The following is a 20,091-nucleotide window of genomic DNA, read 5'->3' as shown; positions in this document are numbered from 1 at the left end:
ATGCCGGTCATGGGGGTTTGACTTACTGTATTGACCATACTTTACCACGCTGGTTAATGAGGACCGGTGAAGGGAGGTAGGGCAGGACTCGTTTGTAATTATCACTTGCCACTGACGTTATCCCAGGCAGAGAATCGATATAGGGTCGCCAGGTTCATAGCGCAGCACGCTAACCACTGTGACATCACATCACTGCATGCTGTATAGGTACGCAATACAAAAAAAGGCCAAAATATACTTGAAGCCACGAGGTACATTGATAATAATCTACGTGTATTTTAAAGAGCAATTTGGGCAGGGTTTAATATGTTAGCAAGAGGCCGAACTTCAGAAATGATCACGTGGTAAGTTAAGCCCTCGTTCGAGGGATCGATTGGGATAGGGGAGAAGCAATCGCAAACTTGAGTTCGATTCCCGCCCACGGCTCACATCAGTGACGAGTGATATCTGAACCAGATTGGACTCCCCATCCCCCTCCTTTCAACAACGCGCTCCAACTCGCATGGTGTGGCATGGTGTGGCATGGTCGAAAAACCTCCACGGCGTGGGTCGACTGTCATTCAGGAAGCGATTGCAAACGGCTGCAATTTACTTTCACGTCATTGTTTTAAATACGTTGCATGGCTCTTTAAAGTAAAACGTACACGTATAGTAGTCAAATAAAGGGATTATAAGATGGATATTACTCCAATTACATCACGGAGGATGTTCCAACCAACATCAATATATTTTTTAATAAATAACCATGCGATTTAAGATGAGGTTAACTTGGCGATAACGTTCGCTTTCTTCACACTTTTGTATTATGTGCATTGTTGTTTGCCACCAGATTATCCATTGTAGACGGAATCAATAAACCAACTAAACATTCAAAATTGTTACGACCAAATAACCAAGAATGGGTCATATCTCCGTCATACTCTAAAGCTAAGTAGGTTGGAGCCTGGGTATTGCTTGGATGGGCCACCCCCATGCATACCACAGGTATTGTAGGCGTTGTGGGCAGCAGAGGATTGTGAAGCAGCATCGATGCGTTGTTCTTTCGTCCCCCGCTCTCTCAGTCTTCACCAACTCTCACTGACAAGCGAAGTCTGGTCACATGGCCCACACGGTGTGGGGAGGCCCTCATCCAGCAGTGGATTGACAATACGGCTGTGTATGTGTAGTAACGCTTATGACTCGTTGACACCGGAGTTGGAGGCACACTTGTTTATTTGAATACCAACTTTGTGACATACACAATTGAGGGGGTATCGGCCCCCTCACCCGTCTATCTGAGGACACACCTCTAGGCTAACCTTAGCCTGCCTCTGAGTCCTCCACTAATGGGCTAGGGGAGGCTATCTTGGCCCGACACTGGTCAGTCGGGCCCGGTACCCAGAGTCCAGACCAGCACTGGCTCTGGCTCTGGTACCACGCCACTGGCTCGAGCCTGCGCGGTCCTGATAAGGACGGCGTACCAGGGGGAGTCCAGGGCTCTATCTCAGACGTCTTCCGCCTCCTCTTCTTTAGCTAAACATCACTCCCGAGCCCCCCGATACATTCCCCTTTTATACACCCCCCTCCCTGAGGGGTGGGGCCCCGGGGGATCGTAACGTCCGAAGCGCGGACGTCGTAGAGGGCACCTGCCCGTGCACTGACGTAGCCCCGCCCACTGTGCTTGTTTACCATAGGCTGCCATGCATAACGGGCTCTCTGTAACAGCCCTACATCACTCCCCCCCACATAGCATGCAGCCGTCCCGGCTGCCAACATACAAAATTTGACAATAAAGGTGCCTTCACCCCCTGACGTGTGCCTCACTATTTTTGAACCATAACAGGAACCAGAACGAGACACAACAACAAGATGAGAAACAACCCGTCGCACCCCCCCGAATAAATACGAATTCCGTAAAAAAAACAGCTTATATACAACCAGCAGGGAACCCACCCCGCACACACAACAAACGGTGAACCCAACATATGTACATCCGAGGAGCGGGAAACACACCATCCACACAACAGCCAATAAACACAACAGCTATGTACACATTTTCCGGCCTCACAACAGTTTGCGCATTTTAGCGCGCGTCCTTGCAGCGGGCCCCTCACACGGGGTAACCCCGCGTGGCGGACCATCAGGTGGCGACTGTCCGTCTTGAGGTGAGCATTCCTCTGACTCCGCGTGACCCTCGGTATCCGCAGGAGGGGTGATCGGGCGTGAGCCCGTCACTCCTGATGCCCCTGAAGGTGGCACAGCCGGCAAGGCATTAGGTGAGAGCGACAGAGACGGACCCAGCAAGTCGGCCGACCCCCCACACGTTTGGCCACGCGCGTGTGAAGTGGGGTTGTGTACCGCAGCGAAGGGTTTTAATCTGGAGGGGTGCACGAACCATCGCCGCTTCCCCCACTTGATGCGCACGCACTGCGGACGTAACACCTCCACCACTTCCACAGGGCCCCGCCACGGCCGCACAAGTTTAGAGGAGGTTGCCAGTGGCACCTGGGGGCAGTGCAACCATGCCTTGTCCCCCGGCTTCCACTGCAGCATGTGCGCTCGACTCAATCTGAGGCGCTCATTTGCCTTCTGACGGAGGTCAGAGTTTTGCATTGCAGCATCCCGTGCCTCGGTCAATTTGTCCAGATTAAATTTAACGTGGTCAGCCAGATTAGTTTTTCCCTGCGGCACGGGGATCCGCAACTGGGCACGAACAGGCGGGTCTGGTTCTCGGCCGTACATGAGGTAAAAGGGAGAAAACCCCGTAGCCGCATGGGGTGCCATCCGGTACGCCGCCAAGACCCCCTGAATTTGTAGGTCCCAATCCGTTTGCGAGTCCGAAACTTGTTGTGATAACATGGACGAGATGGTGCGATGCAAACGTTCGACCATCCCGTCAGTTTGTGGGTGATATGGGGAGGTCCGAATTTTCTTTGTGCCCAGGAGATCGCAGACTTGTCTGAGTAGTTTACCGGAAAAATTTCTGCCCTGGTCGGTCAGCAGCCTCTCCGGAGCACCTTTGTCCAGGACATAACCCTGAACAAAGGCCTCCACGATGGCTGCTGCCGACTGGTTGGCCAAAGGCCAGGCCATAGGCCAGCGTGTAAAATACTCGACACCCGTCAACAAATATCTATTCCCTCTGGGGGTGGCGGGGAATGGTCCCAAAATGTCCAGAGCGACCAGCTCGTTTATCCTGGACACTTTGATCGATTGCAAGGGCGGGTTAGACTCCCGTGCCGGCGGTTTGCGTTGTGCACATTGAGGGCACGATCCCAACAAATCCCCCACATCCCTCGTCATGCCAGGCCAGTAAAAATCAAGTTGCAGCAAGGCGAGAGTCTTTTGGGTCCCCAGGTGTAGGAGGCGCTCATGAGCGGCCCATACCACCCTACCCCGCAACCCAGTAGGGACAACCAGCCGATGTCGACGTGACTTCCCGTCCCAATGCATTAGCAGACCTTGGCACATTTCCCATGCGTCGGAACCACCTCTTTTTCCCCCCGCCGCACCGCCAACGCGACGTCGCCACCCGAGGAGGGAGACATCCTCCATCTGGAGGCGCCCCCATTCAATGACGGGCAACCCCAACAGGGAATCTTTGCCCTGTTGTTCGATCGAATTAGGAACCATTGCATCGTCGTCGTTGGCGGCCGCCAAGACAGGTACCGATGTGTCCCCTGGAGGCCTGCAACGTCCAGACCCCAGGAGGCATGCACACTCGGAGGTGGTTGGCAAGCGTGACAGAGCGTCCGCGTTGGTGTGGCGAACGCCCTTACGGTATGTGGTTTGGAAATCGTAATCCTGGAGGACCTCCAACCATCGGGACAATTGTCCCGATGGCTGTTGAACCCTCAGGGCGTACTGCAGTGCCGCATGATCTGTGCGGACGGTGAAATGCCGACCGTACAGATATGGGCGATACTGTTGGACGAAATGGACAATTGCCAACAGTTCCCTACGGGTGACACAATACCGTTGCTCCGCTGGAGACAACACCCGACTGCCGTACGCAACCACATGTTCCACGCCGTCAACCACCTGGGAGAGCACGCCCCCAATACCCGTGTTGCTCGCATCGGTGTCGAGCAAGAACGGTTTTGAAAAATCAGGGTAAATCAGGGGAGGAGCGTTTACCAAAGCATCCCGAAGGGAGCAAAAAGCAGCCTCCTCCTCCTGACCCCAGCAAAACCGAACCCCTTTAGATGTTAAAGCATGTAGGGGTTTGGCGATAGTCGCAAAATTAGCGACGAAGCGTCTATAATACGACGCAAACCCAATAAAACTCCTAACCTCTCCCACTGAGGTGGGAGTCGGCCAGGAGCTTACACACTGCGTTTTGGCGGGATCGGTAGAAATACCTGAGCGCCCCACGATGTGCCCCAAATAACGCACCGACTCGCGTAACAAATGGCATTTTTGGGGCTTAAATTTCAAATTAGCAGCCCGCATCTTTAGGAAAACCGCCCGCAACCTCTGGAGATGTTCCTCAAAAGTTTTGCCAAAGACAATGACGTCATCCAAATAAATCAGGCACGACTCCCATTGCAATCCAGCCAAAACCAATTCCATCAACCGCTGGAAAGTTGCCGGCGCTGAGTGTAAGCCCATCGGCAACCGGTTGAATTGAAACAGGCCGTGCGGAGTACGGAAAGCAGTTTTAGGCTTTGAATCATCGTCCAGAGGAAGCTGCCAGAATCCCGAAAGTAAGTCCAATGTGGAGAAGAATCGCGCTCCCGCCAAGGCGTCAAGCGATTCGTCCATCCGTGGGAGCGGGTATGCGTCGGCAACCGTAATTTTATTAAGGCGCCGAAAGTCAACGCAAAACCGCAACGAACCGTCCTGCTTCTTAACCAGGACGATCGGCGCTCCCCAAGGGCTGTTGGAGGGAGAAATTATGTCGGCGGCTAGCATGTCATCAACAGCCGATTTGACATGGTCCTTTTCGGCGGGACTCAACCGAAAAGGATTTTGGCGTATTGGCGCGCTGTCACCCGTATCAATATGGTGACGCAGCAGATGAGTGCAGCCCAAATCGTATTTATCCCGACTGAAAACGTCGGAAAATTCCCTCAGTAGTGTCTTAAGACGTTGGCGCTCTAAATTTGACAGGTCCGTCGATCCCGCGCAAAGCGCCTCGAGCCACCCTTCATCGCTGTCTGAATGTGGTCGCGGTGCAGGGGCAGCGCCGACATGACTCGCGACGGGTTCCTCACAGGGCACCGGCGTTGCGTGAGCAAGCACGGTCCCCTGTGGGACCACCACCGTCTGCGAGCCCACATTGAGGACCGCGATGAAGGGTTCTCCATCCCCTCTCACTATGGTCTGGGCCGGGAGTAAATTAGGTCCACTGACCCCGGCCCTAGACGGTCCCAGCAAAACCCCTTGAGCCCCAATGCCCTTAGCGAAGGGCCGCCGAAGTCTCAAAGGAATTAACATTTGCGCCCCCGGAGGAACGCGCACCGTTCTATCTACGAACGCCGGCACCGTCGCGAACGCCGTCCGGCTCGTAGCGGGGGATGGCAAAAACGCCATGCGTCGGCCCGATGGGAGCTCAATGCATCCCTGGTCGATTAATATCCTAATCGGCATTTTGGCCAGGAAATCCGTCCCCAGCAGGCACGGAACCGCCAGCGAGGAGGAAACAAAAATCGGCCCAGATAATTTAATATCCCCGACACAAATTTGGGCTCGAATTTGTCCGATGATGCCAAGTGAACCCCCGTTAGCAGCAAAGAATGGCACATTAACAGGCATCAAAGGACGGCTCTGGGCAGGGAGAATGTTATAAATCAACTCCGAAATAATGGTCGCCGATGCTCCTGTATCGACCAAGATGCGAACCTCCACCCCATCGATGTGACCCACAACGGCCGACGACCCCGACGACGCGGCTACAACCCGATGGGCCAACACGGACCACTGGCTGGGTTCAATGTGAGTACCCAGAGCGGTGCGTGTTGGTGCCATGGTACGCGATATTGGCCCCCCCTTCGCTGCGGTGTTTAAGTGTGCGACGGGCGTGTGCGTGGGCCAAACGTGAGGGGTGCCGCGACTCGCCGGATTATGATGGTGGAGCTTGTGACGAGGGCCGGCGTCCCGTTGAGGTGTCGTCCCGCGCTGCCGAGGAGAGCGGCACCCCGAGGCGACGTGGCCCCGGATGCCGCAGTTGTAGCAGCGTGGAAGCGCTGGTGGCGACGATGGACGTTGTAGATGGCTTGAACCGGCCCGGTCCCCCCGCGCTCCCGCTCCGTGCTGCCGTCGATGGTTGATGGCGCAAACCTCTTCCGCCGGGAGGGTGGCCGCAGCGACGGCGCGCCCGCTCGCCGCCTTGCTGGCCTTCCGTCGTTGAGAGGACAGGTTTGCGTGGAGGAGACGGGCCGCTTGGAGGGAGCACATTTCTGCATCGTCCTGTGCGACAATGACGATGTCTAAGTCGTCCGCCAGCAAAAGTATCTTTTCTGTCACCATGGCGTCGATCCCCTCGTCGTCCATTCGTGGAAAGGCTTCCTTTGCCAGCGCCAGGAGGCTTGTACGGTACGCCAGGGGCGACTCCTTCGTCCCCCGCTGGCGATCGTAAAAGAGTTGACGACAGTCCGATGGTGGCCCATACACAGCGGACAGCACTTGCATCGCCTCCCGCAGCGTGGAACGCCTCTCCTTCGTTGCCGATGTTAGTGTGGCGAGGGCGTCGCTGTCGAGGAGTGCTGGCAGTGCTCGGAGAGCCTCGGCGTCTGTCCACTGTGCCATCTCCTGGTGAGCGAGGAAGCGCCGCTGGAAGCCGCCCCAGTCGCCCTCCTCGCCCACAAATTCTTTGAGCGGCGGCAGTCGCTGATGTAAGGCAGCGGCTGCAGAGGACGATTGCGCTCCCTCGTCTCCCTCACTCGACTCAGCGTCGGCCCGAAGCAGCGATGGCATCGCCGGTCGCACCCGTGGTGACGCGGCAGGTACTGTACTCCCGCCGTTGGACGCGATGCTTAGAGCGGCCACGCCCTCAACAGCAGCTGCGGCGATGGCGGGAGTTTCAAAATGTTGCTCCGTTGAAATGGCGGGAAGGCGCTGTGGTCGTTGGCTGCTGTCGCCTCGTGGCGGTCCCGCAGCCCCCAGCCGTGTGATGTTATCGAGCATGGCGGCTGCGGCGTACAGCAGCTCGGCCAGCTTCGCGTGCGCCTGCCTCAGCCCCTCCGTCGACGGCTCCCCTTCCTCCAGCTGCTGTGGCGTGGATGCACCCAGCCCCGGCTGCTCGATGGCATCTTCAGCCGTCTCGGGCTCTCCAACTGCAGCGGTGTCCTCCGCTCCTGGTACTCCGACTCGAGTCGTCCGGCGTGTATCCATGTTCGTACTTTGTTTCACTTCTGACGCCAGATGTAGTAACGCTTATGACTCGTTGACACCGGAGTTGGAGGCACACTTGTTTATTTGAATACCAACTTTGTGACATACACAATTGAGGGGGTATCGGCCCCCTCACCCGTCTATCTGAGGACACACCTCTAGGCTAACCTTAGCCTGCCTCTGAGTCCTCCACTAATGGGCTAGGGGAGGCTATCTTGGCCCGACACTGGTCAGTCGGGCCCGGTACCCAGAGTCCAGACCAGCACTGGCTCTGGCTCTGGTACCACGCCACTGGCTCGAGCCTGCGCGGTCCTGATAAGGACGGCGTACCAGGGGGAGTCCAGGGCTCTATCTCAGACGTCTTCCGCCTCCTCTTCTTTAGCTAAACATCACTCCCGAGCCCCCCGATACATTCCCCTTTTATACACCCCCCTCCCTGAGGGGTGGGGCCCCGGGGGATCGTAACGTCCGAAGCGCGGACGTCGTAGAGGGCACCTGCCCGTGCACTGACGTAGCCCCGCCCACTGTGCTTGTTTACCATAGGCTGCCATGCATAACGGGCTCTCTGTAACAGCCCTACATATGTACAAGGACAAGCATTGTAACTGCCAAATTGATGTTTAAATTCCTGGTGCTTTTTGCATTGCATTAATCGTAACCTGTACCCTTCGCCCACTTCATTGTATATTGCACTTGAAAGCAACCCCACCTTGACTTGAGCTATAACCATCATGCATCAATGAGTGGGTATTGACCTACAGCGGAGATCGTATTATGAATAACAGAAAGCATACAAAGATCAGATGTAATTGAATTGTATCACTGCCTAAATATTTAGTTGAATACAAACATGATTGCTTGGGTGACCAACGTATCAAGTATGCTCCTGTACTGAGCCAACACAGGTCATTCCACTGCTGGATAAGGGCCTCCCCATGCCATGCCAGTCATGGGGGCTGTTTGGCTATACTTCACCACGCTGGTCAGTGCGTATTTGAAACCACAGATGTGGGAGCATTAGAAGTGGAGTGGCTGTGGGGTGTGCAGCCGTTGTGACTGCACTGGGACCTACAGGCCAGAGGAGCTCGGGTATCGGGTTACAAAGAGCGAGGGAAATTGACAGGGGCCCCCCATTCAACTCCTGACACCAGGGCCCGTGCTGCCCAAGATACGCAGCTGCTGTTCAGAAATTCAGTACAACGGTGGATGTTGCTGCAAGATAATACGTTGAGAGAAATTCTTCACACGTGTTCGCTTACAGCCACATTAAAAGTAATATACTCGCTGGTAATACCTAAACTGTTCATCTTTCCCATGAGGGCTGTGTTCCAAAATTTTGGATTGATCATAAAATCCTAAAATCAGATGCAGCTACGACGTATGAGATGATCTGGAATTTTTGCTTTGATTCATTTAAATCAAGATGACTTTTCTTTTATTGCATCACTCAACCGTTACAGTTTATATCAGTTTCACATGACTCCTGCAAAGATGAATAAATAACGCTAAATGTAAACACCGTGACCATGTGCCCTATAGGAAAAACAACCTCACATTAGTCAATAAATCTGCCTTTAAAATACTAACATATATAATAGGTGACGTTTCAGGTAATGGCCCTTCTTCATGACACAGAAAGACCAAGGAGGAAGAGTGGGTTGTGCTTGTGCACCACAGCCAAGGCAGCAACATCACCAAATAATTTATTGAATTTAAAGTGACCAATTTTTAAGTGCCCCTAAATACACAAACAGTTGGCTCATTCTGAGTCAGCATTAACATTCACAGAAAACTAACAAAGGATTAAGGTATTATTTTGTAAATGTCATGTAAATAAAAACACGTGCATTTTATATTTCGCTTATTTGACACAGTAATTGAAATTCCAGCACTGCTAGGTTTTTAAGGGCTTCATTATGAATTTGCTGCATTAATGGCATATTTAAAATAAAATAAAAACCTAAGCAAATTATTCTCTTCTCTGTATATGAAAACGTAATTCCTGGCAGCAGTTTGCAGTCAAATATGTGTCACGAGAAATTGTAGCTTTAACTCTCTTTGAAACATGTGACCGCTGTAGGACATGTTTGAGTTCATGTGATGCATTATTGAATGTTCCTCATTGTCAATTGAGAGTTGGAAATAAGGCTGGATTGTTGTAAATTACTGTCAGTCAGATAATAATTTTCTTTTTTGCCAAATTTTCTCCTGTATTTACAGTCGTGAATATAATACCATGTATTTTTATTTGGCGTGTTTGAGTGACCTGCCAATTGCACTGCAATCTTAAAGGATGTATGTTCAACTTCTTTCGCACCGCACGTCGCCAACCGTGCTGATGTAAGATCAAGGAAATCGGCTATCCACCCTGGGCTGTCCCAGAGGGTACAGCCACTGTGGGTGTCATGAGGGTCCGAACACCTCCGGCATAAAAACATACAACATTCCTGGCATTTCCCTTATAACAAAGGTGAGAAATACTGATTATTATGATGACAAGATCTTTGAATACAGTAGCACACAGACTCAGTACTGAGTTAGAATCCAGTAGTTGCTTAAATTTAAAATGCGGTCATTAAAGTATATGGAAATACTCCTATAAATAACAATAGCAAACTTCACAGATTATCTCTGTAATGTAACCGAAAACCACCGAGAGCCACGCCCGAATGGTACACCCTCAACTTCTAGAGTCTGGCTGCATCCCTGGTCTGGGCATCTCATGTGTGCATGCACGTCACCTAAAACGAGTAACCTATGTGCTGCAGCACAGTAGGCCAATATCCATATCAGAGATACATAGTTAGGCAAACTGTGTCCAATACTGGCATTCACGCCTACAATACAACACAGAATAAAATAGTGTCTAAATGTAAGCGCACCTCTAAGATGCTGCACAAAACAGTGGGGCATGGTAATCATGGAGATGACAGCTTAGATGACAGGGGGAAGAAAAGGTTAGACCACAAGAGCAGCAGATGGGTAAGTCCGATTGGCCATTGAGTGAAGGTCGACTGAACTCCTCGACAGAAAGTCTCAGTTTTCAGAGAAGTGCAGTGAGGAAAGCAGAGGGAAACGATAGAGTATCCTTAAAATACTCTGAGGGTGATCTTATAGTGGATGCTGTATATTTATGAACAACACTTTCCCAAGCTGTGGGAGGTGCGATGCGTAATAATAATATAGTGAGGGGAAGTGGGGTGCCGTGGTGGCCATGTTATCTCCCTTACCTGGTATTGAGGCTTGAAGTTTGGGGCTTGAGGCTTGGGGCTTGAGGGTTGAGGCTTGAAGTTTGGGGCTTGATGTGTGGGGCTTGCGGCTTGGGATTTTGGGCTTGAGGCTTGGAGCTTGGGGTTTGGGGCTTGGTGCTTAGTGCTTGAGGCATGGAGCTTGTGATTGGTGGTTTTGGGCTTGAGGCATGGTGCTTGAGGTTTGGGGTTTGGGGCTTGACGCTTGATGCTGGATGTTTGGGGCTTGAGATTTGGGCTGGGGACTTGGAGCTTGAGGCTTGGGGCTTAGGATTTGTGGCTTAAGGCTTTGGCCTTGGGGTTTGGGGCTTATGGCTTGTGGCTTGGAGCTTGGGGTTTGGGGCTTGGAGTTTGTAACTTGCAGCTGGGGTTTTGGGCTTGAAGCTTGGAGCTTGAGGTTTGTTGATGTGGTTTGTGACTTGATGATGGAGGTTTGGGGCTTGAGGCTTGTGGCTTGCGGCGTGAGGCTTGGGGCTGGGATATGGGGCTTGGAGTTTGAGGCTTGTGGCTTGATACTTTATGCTGGAAGTTTGTGGCTTAGGGCTTGAGGCTTGGGGCTTGAGGCTTGGGGCTTGAGATTTAGGCTGAGGACTTGGGGCTTGAGGCTTGGGGCTTGAGGCTTGGGCCTTGGGGCTTGAGGCTTGGGCCTTGGGGCTTGAAACTTGAGGCTTGGGGCTTGGAGTTTGAGGCTTGGGCTTAGGGTTTGTGGCTTAAGGTTTTGGGCTTGAGGCTTGGGGTTTATTCTTGTGGCTTGGAGCTTGGGGTTTGGGGCTTGCAGTTTGTGGCTTGCAGCTGGGGGTATTGGGCTTGAGGCTTGGGGCTTGAGATTTGGGACTTGGGGCTTGAGTCTTGGGGCTTGAGGTTTGGGGCTGGGGGCTGGGGGCTTGAGGCTTGATGCTGGAGGTTTGTGGCTTAGGGCTTGAGGCTTGGGGTTGAGGGCTTGAGGCTTGGGGCTGGGGGATTGGGACTTTGGGCTTGCTCATTTCAGAAGGAATTGACTGACTTTCGTGGTGCACGTGTGTGAGATTTCTTAATAATTGGCGGTATTGTGCAGCAAAGTCAAATTATCATTAAAAACAACTTATATTAGTGGTGGTCCTTGCTATGCCAGTGCTCTTTGGTGAATACGTCTGTAACTATCCACAAAGCCATTGGATAAGTAATGACTAATTTTCTAAAAATATATGGTTTTACCATATGTATAAGACAATGATATTTTTTTGTAAAGGGTCAAGAAGCCCCAGTGATTGCAGTTTCAAACCGCAAGCAATTTGGTTGTGTTGCACATGTGTGCACACATATGGAATGAAAACTTAAAAGTTGAGCCAAGAAGGCTGCAGAGATGCATGGTTGAAGTTTACATTAAGAGGTAAAGAGAGGGAAACACGTGCAAGCAGCCTTGTGCAGGACATGTCTCAGTGAGAAGATGGTCAAGAAACTACTGGACATCTATCGAAAAGAGCTTCATAGCGCATCGGATTCCTCCAGTATAAGTATTCAGATTTTTAATAGTGACAGAGGGGCCGTCCATAAATGACGTCATGCACCTATGGGGGGGGGGGGTCAGACATTTGTGACGATGTGTGACGAGGGTCGGGGGGGTCGGGGTGAGGAATGTGACGTCACATCAAAATGCGCAACTTTAAATAAATATAAACAACACGTTCTACTTAATTAAATAGACCTTTAATAAATGTTTCTCCTACAACATCAGAGTGCAGCACCACATTAAATACGCACTACGATGACAATAGTTTAAAGCGATTTGAAGCATGTTTTATTTTTTTTGGGGGGGGAGGAGCTTTGTGACGTCATATTTGAGGGGGGTCTGACTTTGTGTGACGCCGTGTGACGAAGGGGGGGGGGGAGAATAAAAAATCGTCCAAAATCACGTGGCGTCATTAATGGACGGCCCCAGAGTGGCAGCTAAGGGCAGGAACGCTTACAATACGTTGTCCACTGAGGAGATGGAGCAATCAAATCTGCTCTGTGCAGTTGCCAGGGTGAATTGCTACTTCGCAGATCTGTACGAGATGGCGATGACTAAGGAGGGCCTTTATCCAGCAGTCGATTGATCACGGCTTCCAATGATTGTTGTACGAGTGTGGTGGGCCATGCGCGTGAGCGCGTGCATGCATAGCTCTATGTGCATATCCTGCTTTTGTGTGTCCTACACCCACCCCCTGGACTCTGGGCTACGTTCGTGGCCATGACAGGCTAGGCGCAGTGGTGGTGCTGGTGGGGGCAGCTGCCGTGTTCATCGCATTCGTCGTCTGCATTGCACTCTTCTGCTTCATTTTCTTTTGCCACAAGGCAAAGTGCATCAAGCATGACGCAGGCCTCCTTGTCAACGTGAACCTCGTCGGTAAGCAGATGGACGTACACAGGCCTCAGATGCTCACTCTGTTTTTTCCCCAATGTTCCCAGTCTGGCATGGAATAGGGGTTATCAGCATAAGGCACGACAATTAGAGTACCGAGGTAGGCCTTTCCATAATAATGTTCTATTATTGTACGCTATATTTACTCACCACTGTGCACACACACTACGGCCGCATCATCGGGACAACATCGTTGCGACTAAACTATAAACTAAACTATTTTTTTTATTTTACCAGGTAAGGCCCACTGAGCTATACAGCTGTTTTTCAGAAGCAAGCTGGAAAGAAATGATAGCTCAACGAAGTGGCTTATCGTCATGTGTAAATTGATAGCAGCCAAATTTTCTAAATGCATGTTTGTAAATGTAGAGGGAAAAACCGGAGAACACGGAGAACAATTCATGCCTCCACGAGGAGAACAAGCAAACTTCAAATATACAGGCGTCAGGGTTGGGATTGAACCCACGACCTGTGTACCAGGCGACATAGTTAACATCTCGCCACTGTGGCAGATGTGGCCTGCTCAGAAATTCTCGGATCAGTGTTCTGGATTGTTCTGACAGGAATCAAGCAACGACGCATGCCACCATAGAGGTGACTGGAGAGCACAGGAGGTCTGATCAATGCATGGGAACAGCGTCAGATCCACACTTTGTAAGTCGGGGGTGTCCTCCTGTCGTGTGCGGCACGTGTGTCTATGCCGACTGGTTTTGATAGTCTATGTGTGATAACCGTGTCAATGTGTGTGTGTACTGACAAATACAAAATATTGCGGGAGTCTCTTAGCCCATATCTAAAAACACATGTTGGGTGGGTATCTGGACAGCCATAGCAGCTACATCCCTGTTTGGGGGGGAGGGGAGCGTGAGAGAAGGGTGGGGGGGGCACATAAAGCTACCAATTTTCTGGGAGCCTCAACAATGAATCAGAATGTAGGAATCCGATGAGCTATAAAGCTCTCTTCAACAAGTGTCCACAAGAACAAACAATACAAAAGCACGATTGGAGTGGAAAGTATAGTCCAGTCGTAATGACACATTGTGAGTTGGCAGCTCTTCCCTCCACCAGCTCTGCTTTTACATAGCCACGTCCACTCAGCCACGAGCCCCGCCCACGGTGAATGCCTTTTTCTCACATTGGCCCATGACCCTAAGGGTCATGGAAACAAAAGCACTAGCATCCCAATCCCATTGGCTACAAAATCTCTCTAGTTTAACGCGTAGGTTTTCGCGACCAATATCATATCCATAATATAGGTTTTTGGGGGGTTATGGAGCAACTCTCTACTGAGTGATACTAAGCCAGCTAGTTCCACTCAAACATGGCGCCTGTGTCAATCTAATCCGCCATTTATTATAAAGATGTTGAAGTGTCGCAAGTTGATGATTTTAATTAGTCGCTGATGATTGAGCACGTGTGCACGCACATGCAAATTATCACTCTGAATTAGCATTGAATGCGTTCCGTTCCTGAAGATTACATTTTCAAAAAGATCAACTTTGACTATCACTCTATCCGTTATGGAGTTACAGTCATTCGTGTATCATGCTAACATCAGCTGCATATAGAAACGCAATTTTGACTAATGCAATTAAAAATAATTAAGCGGAATGCTATCCGATGAACTTTACCTGACCTTAAACATCAATAGGAAATCTTTCAAGTGGATCAGGGAAATGTCAACCAGTGGTCAAAGTAATTAGATGGCTTTCAGTTGTCAAAATTATAGTTCCTATCTTAAATAAAGCCACTCCAACTCTCTGGTTTCTATGCGTTGTGAAGAAGGATTATTGCCCAAAACGTCACCCAATTTTAATACTTTTTTACGACAGTGTTATGATCAAATGTGTTGAGATTAAGAAATAATTCATCAACCAAGGTGGCTCAGCGGGAGAGCAAGCAGCTCTAAATCCTGGTTGGGGGTTGACTCAGCCCATCATCCCTCCGGTGTCGATAAAGTGAGTACCACCCTGTGGATGAATCAACATTGGTCGTTCTGCGGGAAAAAAACTTCCCCACCCCCCCAAAACAGGAATGTGGAATTTCCACCACTGCCTCAGGGCTGTAAATAAGATGAGCTCATTCGAGCAATAGATTTCTCCACACTTTTTGGAAGGTGAGCCATGACCTAACCAAGTAGGCCAAGAGAAAACAACGCCAGAGGCCAGAGAGAGGCAGAGTGGATAAGAGTTGGATACTTCACCCTTGCTTGTTTGTGCACCGCTTACAACGGCAGCACCGCCAAGTACGTGTTTACCGAATAGGTCGTACAAGGCTATGTGTCAATGCTATATGTTACAACAGCCTTAAATGTGTTTTTCTTTCATGTGCAATTGCCTTAATTAACCTTAATTTCTGCTACAGACGCAGCCAAAACCCCCGGCGAAGCCTCTGGCTGTGTCGGAAGGTCACCACCGGTGCTCGACAGATCACAGGAGAACGGAGTTTCGAGCAGCAACAATCACGCTCATCAAAGGGCACCCAGAGAGGCGTGGGTCCCAGTGCTCATCACACATACCGCACAAGTGGTGACTCACGAAGCCATCAGCACGCCCATCGCCATACCTTAGTGATATCCCGTAGTGATTATGGGGGGCTGAGCCCCACCCCCGTGCAATATTCATCACCAGTGGCTATCTTTCCACGTACGTCGGGCCTGACAGCCGGAGCAGAGTGCATGATAGACAAAAGCAGATCGTATCGTTAATTGTCCTGTCTGGCGTTTCAAATTTGTTTAAGGTTTGTTTAATCCTGGCGGTGTCACCCCCCACCCCCTAACTTATGCATGCTCCCTCCAGTCCCCCCCTCCAATTGAACCGGAGCATGCTACTTGGTAATTTACACACTGTTTTTCATTTACTGCTTCTGAAAGGGGTTGTACCCTCGTGGAAATTGGGCCTGCCCCCATACCTGCCCTACAAAATGTAATATTTATGGTCCAGCCATTGGTCCCAAGCCCTGGGCTAAAACTGCATTGTATTACAGCACCAGGCTGTCGATGGTCAGATTGCCCGTCTCTCTTCGTGTCAACAGTCACCGCATCTAATGCAGTGGGAGCCACATGGGGATAACCAATGTTGAGTCACCCCAGATCAGTGTTAATGCAGTCTGCACGCGTTTATTTAATTTCAGTCAGTCGAGTCGATGGACATTCTGCGGAAAGTTTAGTCAAATCCCAGTCTGTGGATTTAATTTAGTCACGGCATTTTATGCACCCCCCATATTATAAGGTGACTCGATCGGTGAAGCGCAGAGTATTCACTCGCTCCCGAAGAGAGAGAAACGACGAAAACGCCATGTGTAATAACGTCACTACATTCTTTTAGTTTTTCCTCTTCATTCAGACTTGGATAATTCCGTCTCGTCATCGTGGTGCTCTGGTCGGTAGCATAGACGTGATTCTTGATGTTTTTCGTCCACGGATTGCCATAATTGACTGAAATTAAATTAAAACTATGAGTTGATCGATACACTCATGGTGCAGTGGCAGCTGTGGAGAATGTAACGTTTTATTGGGCCACCTGAGACACGTTTTTGAAAAACAAGGTCTTGCACCTGTAGTGACAGAGAAAGGTCACTACTGTGTCGGCCCGTACGAAGGCTGGGGGCCCCAAGGGGGTGCCTGGGGGGTCACGTGGTGGAGGGATCCGGACCCTCCCAGAGGTTTGGGAAGTGAGGCGTGTCCGGGGAAGGGAGGCGTGGCCTGAAGAGAGCCAGCCACGCCGGGGCGGAGCCAGCCACGCCAAACCAAATATAAGCGTGGTGTGAACGCAGAGCGAGGCTGCTGTTGTACTGTACTCCAAGGTGAAGACATCTTCGGTCGTCAAGTCCCGAGTCGTCGTCCTGGGCCAGGCAGGCCGTTGCCTGCCTGGTCCAGTCTGTGTCGCGTTCCAGAGTGTTAGTGAGTTGAGGAAGGTGGTCACCACCTCATGTACAGCGTTATATTATTTACCGTTTAATAAATAGTGTTGCCTCCAAGCTGCGTGTGTGTGCACCTAATTTGAACCTACTACATTTGGTGTAGAAGTGGTCATCGAACTTTCGCTGATTAATTTGAAGAAGCTGTACCCTTCGCTGCCATGGTGTAAAAGCTGGCAGCGAAGTGCAAGACCCAACCGGAGGTGCGGATGGACGGTGTGGGTTGCACCTGGCCTCTCCCTGCGACGACCCCGGAGTCCGGGGCCCCGGTGATGTGCCCCGGGGGATGGGCAACTGCAGCCTGCATGGGAGGAGGCTGCGGGCCCGGGCTGGTCGCCATCGACGGCGAGTTGGAGCGACGTCGCTCGTCAACTCGACCAGCTGCTGGTGGCAAGGGAGTGGCCGGGTGTTGGTGAGTGATGGCGAAATTGCAAGATGACGCAGCTGTGGCGTTCGCGCCGTTTCGGCGGTGCCGGCGTTCCTGCCATTCACTGCGGCGGCGTTCCCGCCAGTTTCACAGCGCCGGCGTTCCCGCCATTTGCAACGTGCCGCCGTTCCCGCCATTTTTTTACGTGCCAGCGTTCCCGCGGCGGCGGCGTTCCCGCCATTTCAACGTGTTGGCGTTCCCGCACTTCCCACAGCCGCGTTCCCGCCATTTTCACCGCGGCAGTGGTTTCGCGGTGGCGGCGTTCCCGCCTTTTGCGCTTTGGGTGCTGCGCCGGCCTGGCGGCGCGCCGCTGCAGCCCTGTGATTACAGGCCTCCCTCCCCACATTGAAGTAAGAAGAGCGGGGGAGGGCATCGGTGGTGAGAGCGAGAGGGGCCCGTGATTGAAGAGAGGGTTTCGACGTTGGAGACACTGCTGGGAGGGACTTTTTCAGTTTGACTCTCCGGTTTTGTGTTCCTCGCGGACGGTTTTTCCCTCTGTTCTTTTTGCATTTTGGCTTGTGCGAGTGTTATTTGGTGTTATATTGTTGTTGTGATGTTGTGGCCAGGAAGAGGTTGGCTTAAGGCTTTTGGTTTGCTATTCATAGGGATGTTAGTTGGGTGCTTGGTGTTGTGGTGTGTTGCTGTGTGGCGTTTTTGATGCTTGGCGTAGGGGTTTAGGATTGGTTTGTTGTTGCGGTTGTCTAGGATTGTTGTTGTTTATATGTGGGGACTGGATGGAGCATTGCGCCAAATGATTGACTGTAAGAACTTCGTATACTGCATATACTGTATTAATCAATTCGGCGATTTTGGACGTTTGTGTCTAGTTTTTTTTTGCTCTCAAAATTCGAATGCCCTGAGTCCCATGGTTAATGTTGAAGGGGATTTTGAAATGACAGGTTCGGTTTGTTTCAAACTCACTGGTTGGTTCCTGTCCGTTGTTGCACAGATGATGTCTTTTGTGCGGGAATGCTCCTTGTGTTCTACGTGGATCGGGGGTGCGTTTCCGTTAATTGCCATCAAATTGCGTTGCTCTCTCCACTCGGTTGGTACAGCTGCATGCTGCAATGCGAGTCTCGGAGATGATGTGTACGGATACGGGATGTGAGGTGTATTGTTGTGACCATTGAATATTCGGGATCGTCACAAATTGTGCGTACCTGTTCGGCATTGGATCAGTTCTGTGGGGGATCATAATTCAAATTGTATGTGTTGTGATGGTGTTAAATTGCGATGGTGACATGCTGCCAGGGATTTGGAATTGTGCTGCTGGCTGTCACTTATCTTGGGGCGCAGGTCCTGACCAGGATGGCCCAGTGAGTGTTGCGTGTCTAACATGAACGTTGTGGTCCCGTCATGCTATGGCTGACGGCTTGACCTGACAGCCCGGAGATTGAAACACTCCGTGGTATGTCTAGCCTAGCGGGCTGTGCGCTCACAGGGCTCGGAGAGTGTGGTCCCGTCATGCAATGGCTGACGGCTTGACCTGACAGCCCGGAGATTGAAACACTCCGTGGCATGTCTAGCCTAGTGGGCTGTGCGCTCACATGGCTCGGAGAGTGTGGTCCCGTCATGCTATGGCTGACGGCTTGACCTGACAGCCCGGAGATTGAAACACTCCGTGGTATGTCTAGCCTAGTGGGCTGTGCGCTCACAGGGCTCGGAGAGTGTGGTCCCGTCATGCAATGGCTGACGGCTTGACCTGACAGCCCGGAGATTGAAACACTCCGTGGCATGTCTAGCCTAGTGGGCTGTGCGCTCACATGGCTCGGAGAGTGTGGTCCCGTCATGCAATGGCTGACGGCTTGACCTGACAGCCCGGAGATCGAGACACTCCGTGGCTTGTCTAGCCTAGTGGGCTATGCGCTCACATGGCTCGGAGTGTGGTCCCGTCATGCTGTGTCTGATGGCTTGACCTGACAGCCCGGAGATCGAGACACTCTGTGGCTTGTCTAGCCTTGTGGGCTGTGCGCTCACATGGCTCGGGGAGTGTGGTCCCGTCATGCTATGGCTGACAGCTTGACCTGACGGCTCGGAGGTTGAGACCCTCCGAGGCGCGTTGAAACAGTGGGCTGGAGATTCGTAAGGTTCAGGTGGAGTTGTCCTGTTACGTTGGGACTGTATCCCTCAGTTGTTAGGGTGCATGTTGTGCAATGAGTGAACGATGGGTCGTCTCAGCTCGGTCGGTACAGTTATATGCTGCGATGCGAGTCTTGGAGAGAGACTGGGTGGTCTCAGCTCGGTCGGTACAGCTATATGCTGCGATGCGAGTCTTGGGGAGAGACTGGGTCGTCTCAGCTCGGTCGGTACAGCTTTATGCTGCGATGCGAGTCTTGGAGAGAGACTGGGTCTCAGCTCGGTCGGTACAGCTATATGCTGCGATGCGAGTCTTGGAGAGAGACTGGGTTAAAATCCCACCGATATGGCCGAAGTGTGCTACTGGTTGTGACGCCGCGTCGGAAAGGCGGTGGGGTGGTAACATGGAAATTCCCCCCCCCGATATGGCCGACGCGTGCTACTGGTTGTGACGCCGCGTCGGAAAGGCGGTGGGGTGGTAACATGGAAATTCCCCCCCCGATATGGCCGACGCGTGCTACTAGTTGTGACGCCACGTCGGAAAGGCGGGGGGGTGCTAACGGGTGACTGTCATTGCATGCGTGATTCTAACGGGGGGGGGGGGGGGGGGGGCTGTGCTGGAGCGTAAGTGGGTTAGCCAGTTTTCATGTATAATTGTTGTTAATTCCCCGTTTTCTATGCGGTTCCCTTTTACCCTCGTCGATTCTGTATATATTACGTGATTGTAT

The 20,091-nt window shown here is 51.6% G+C and overlaps 1 protein-coding gene across 1 annotated transcript; it reads right to left on the bottom strand.

Annotated features, from left to right (window-relative positions):
• Positions 1-1,166: 1,166 nt before the first annotated feature.
• Positions 1,167-6,897, bottom strand: LOC144726838 (uncharacterized). Its single transcript, XM_078605793.1, has 2 exons — positions 6,040-6,897; positions 1,167-2,225 (listed from the first exon to the last, which is right to left on the bottom strand). The coding sequence occupies exons 1-2, from the start codon at positions 6,895-6,897 to the stop codon at positions 2,211-2,213; spliced, it is 873 nt and encodes a 290-aa protein (XP_078461919.1). The 3' UTR covers positions 1,167-2,210.
• Between the last annotated feature and the right edge of the window lie 13,194 nt (positions 6,898-20,091).

The sequence above is a fragment of the Lampetra planeri genome, chromosome 24 (assembly GCF_965212315.1).
Source record: "Lampetra planeri chromosome 24, kcLamPlan1.2.h2, whole genome shotgun sequence".
Lineage (NCBI taxonomy): Eukaryota > Metazoa > Chordata > Hyperoartia > Petromyzontiformes > Petromyzontidae > Lampetra > Lampetra planeri.
This window is presented reverse-complemented; position numbering and strand designations above follow the sequence as displayed.

Bases quoted from the DNA above. Each gene is read 5' to 3' on its own strand.
- LOC144726838 (XM_078605793.1), bottom strand. From the start codon at position 6,897: ATGCCATCGCTGCTTCGGGCCGACGCTGAGTCGAGTGAGGGAGACGAG.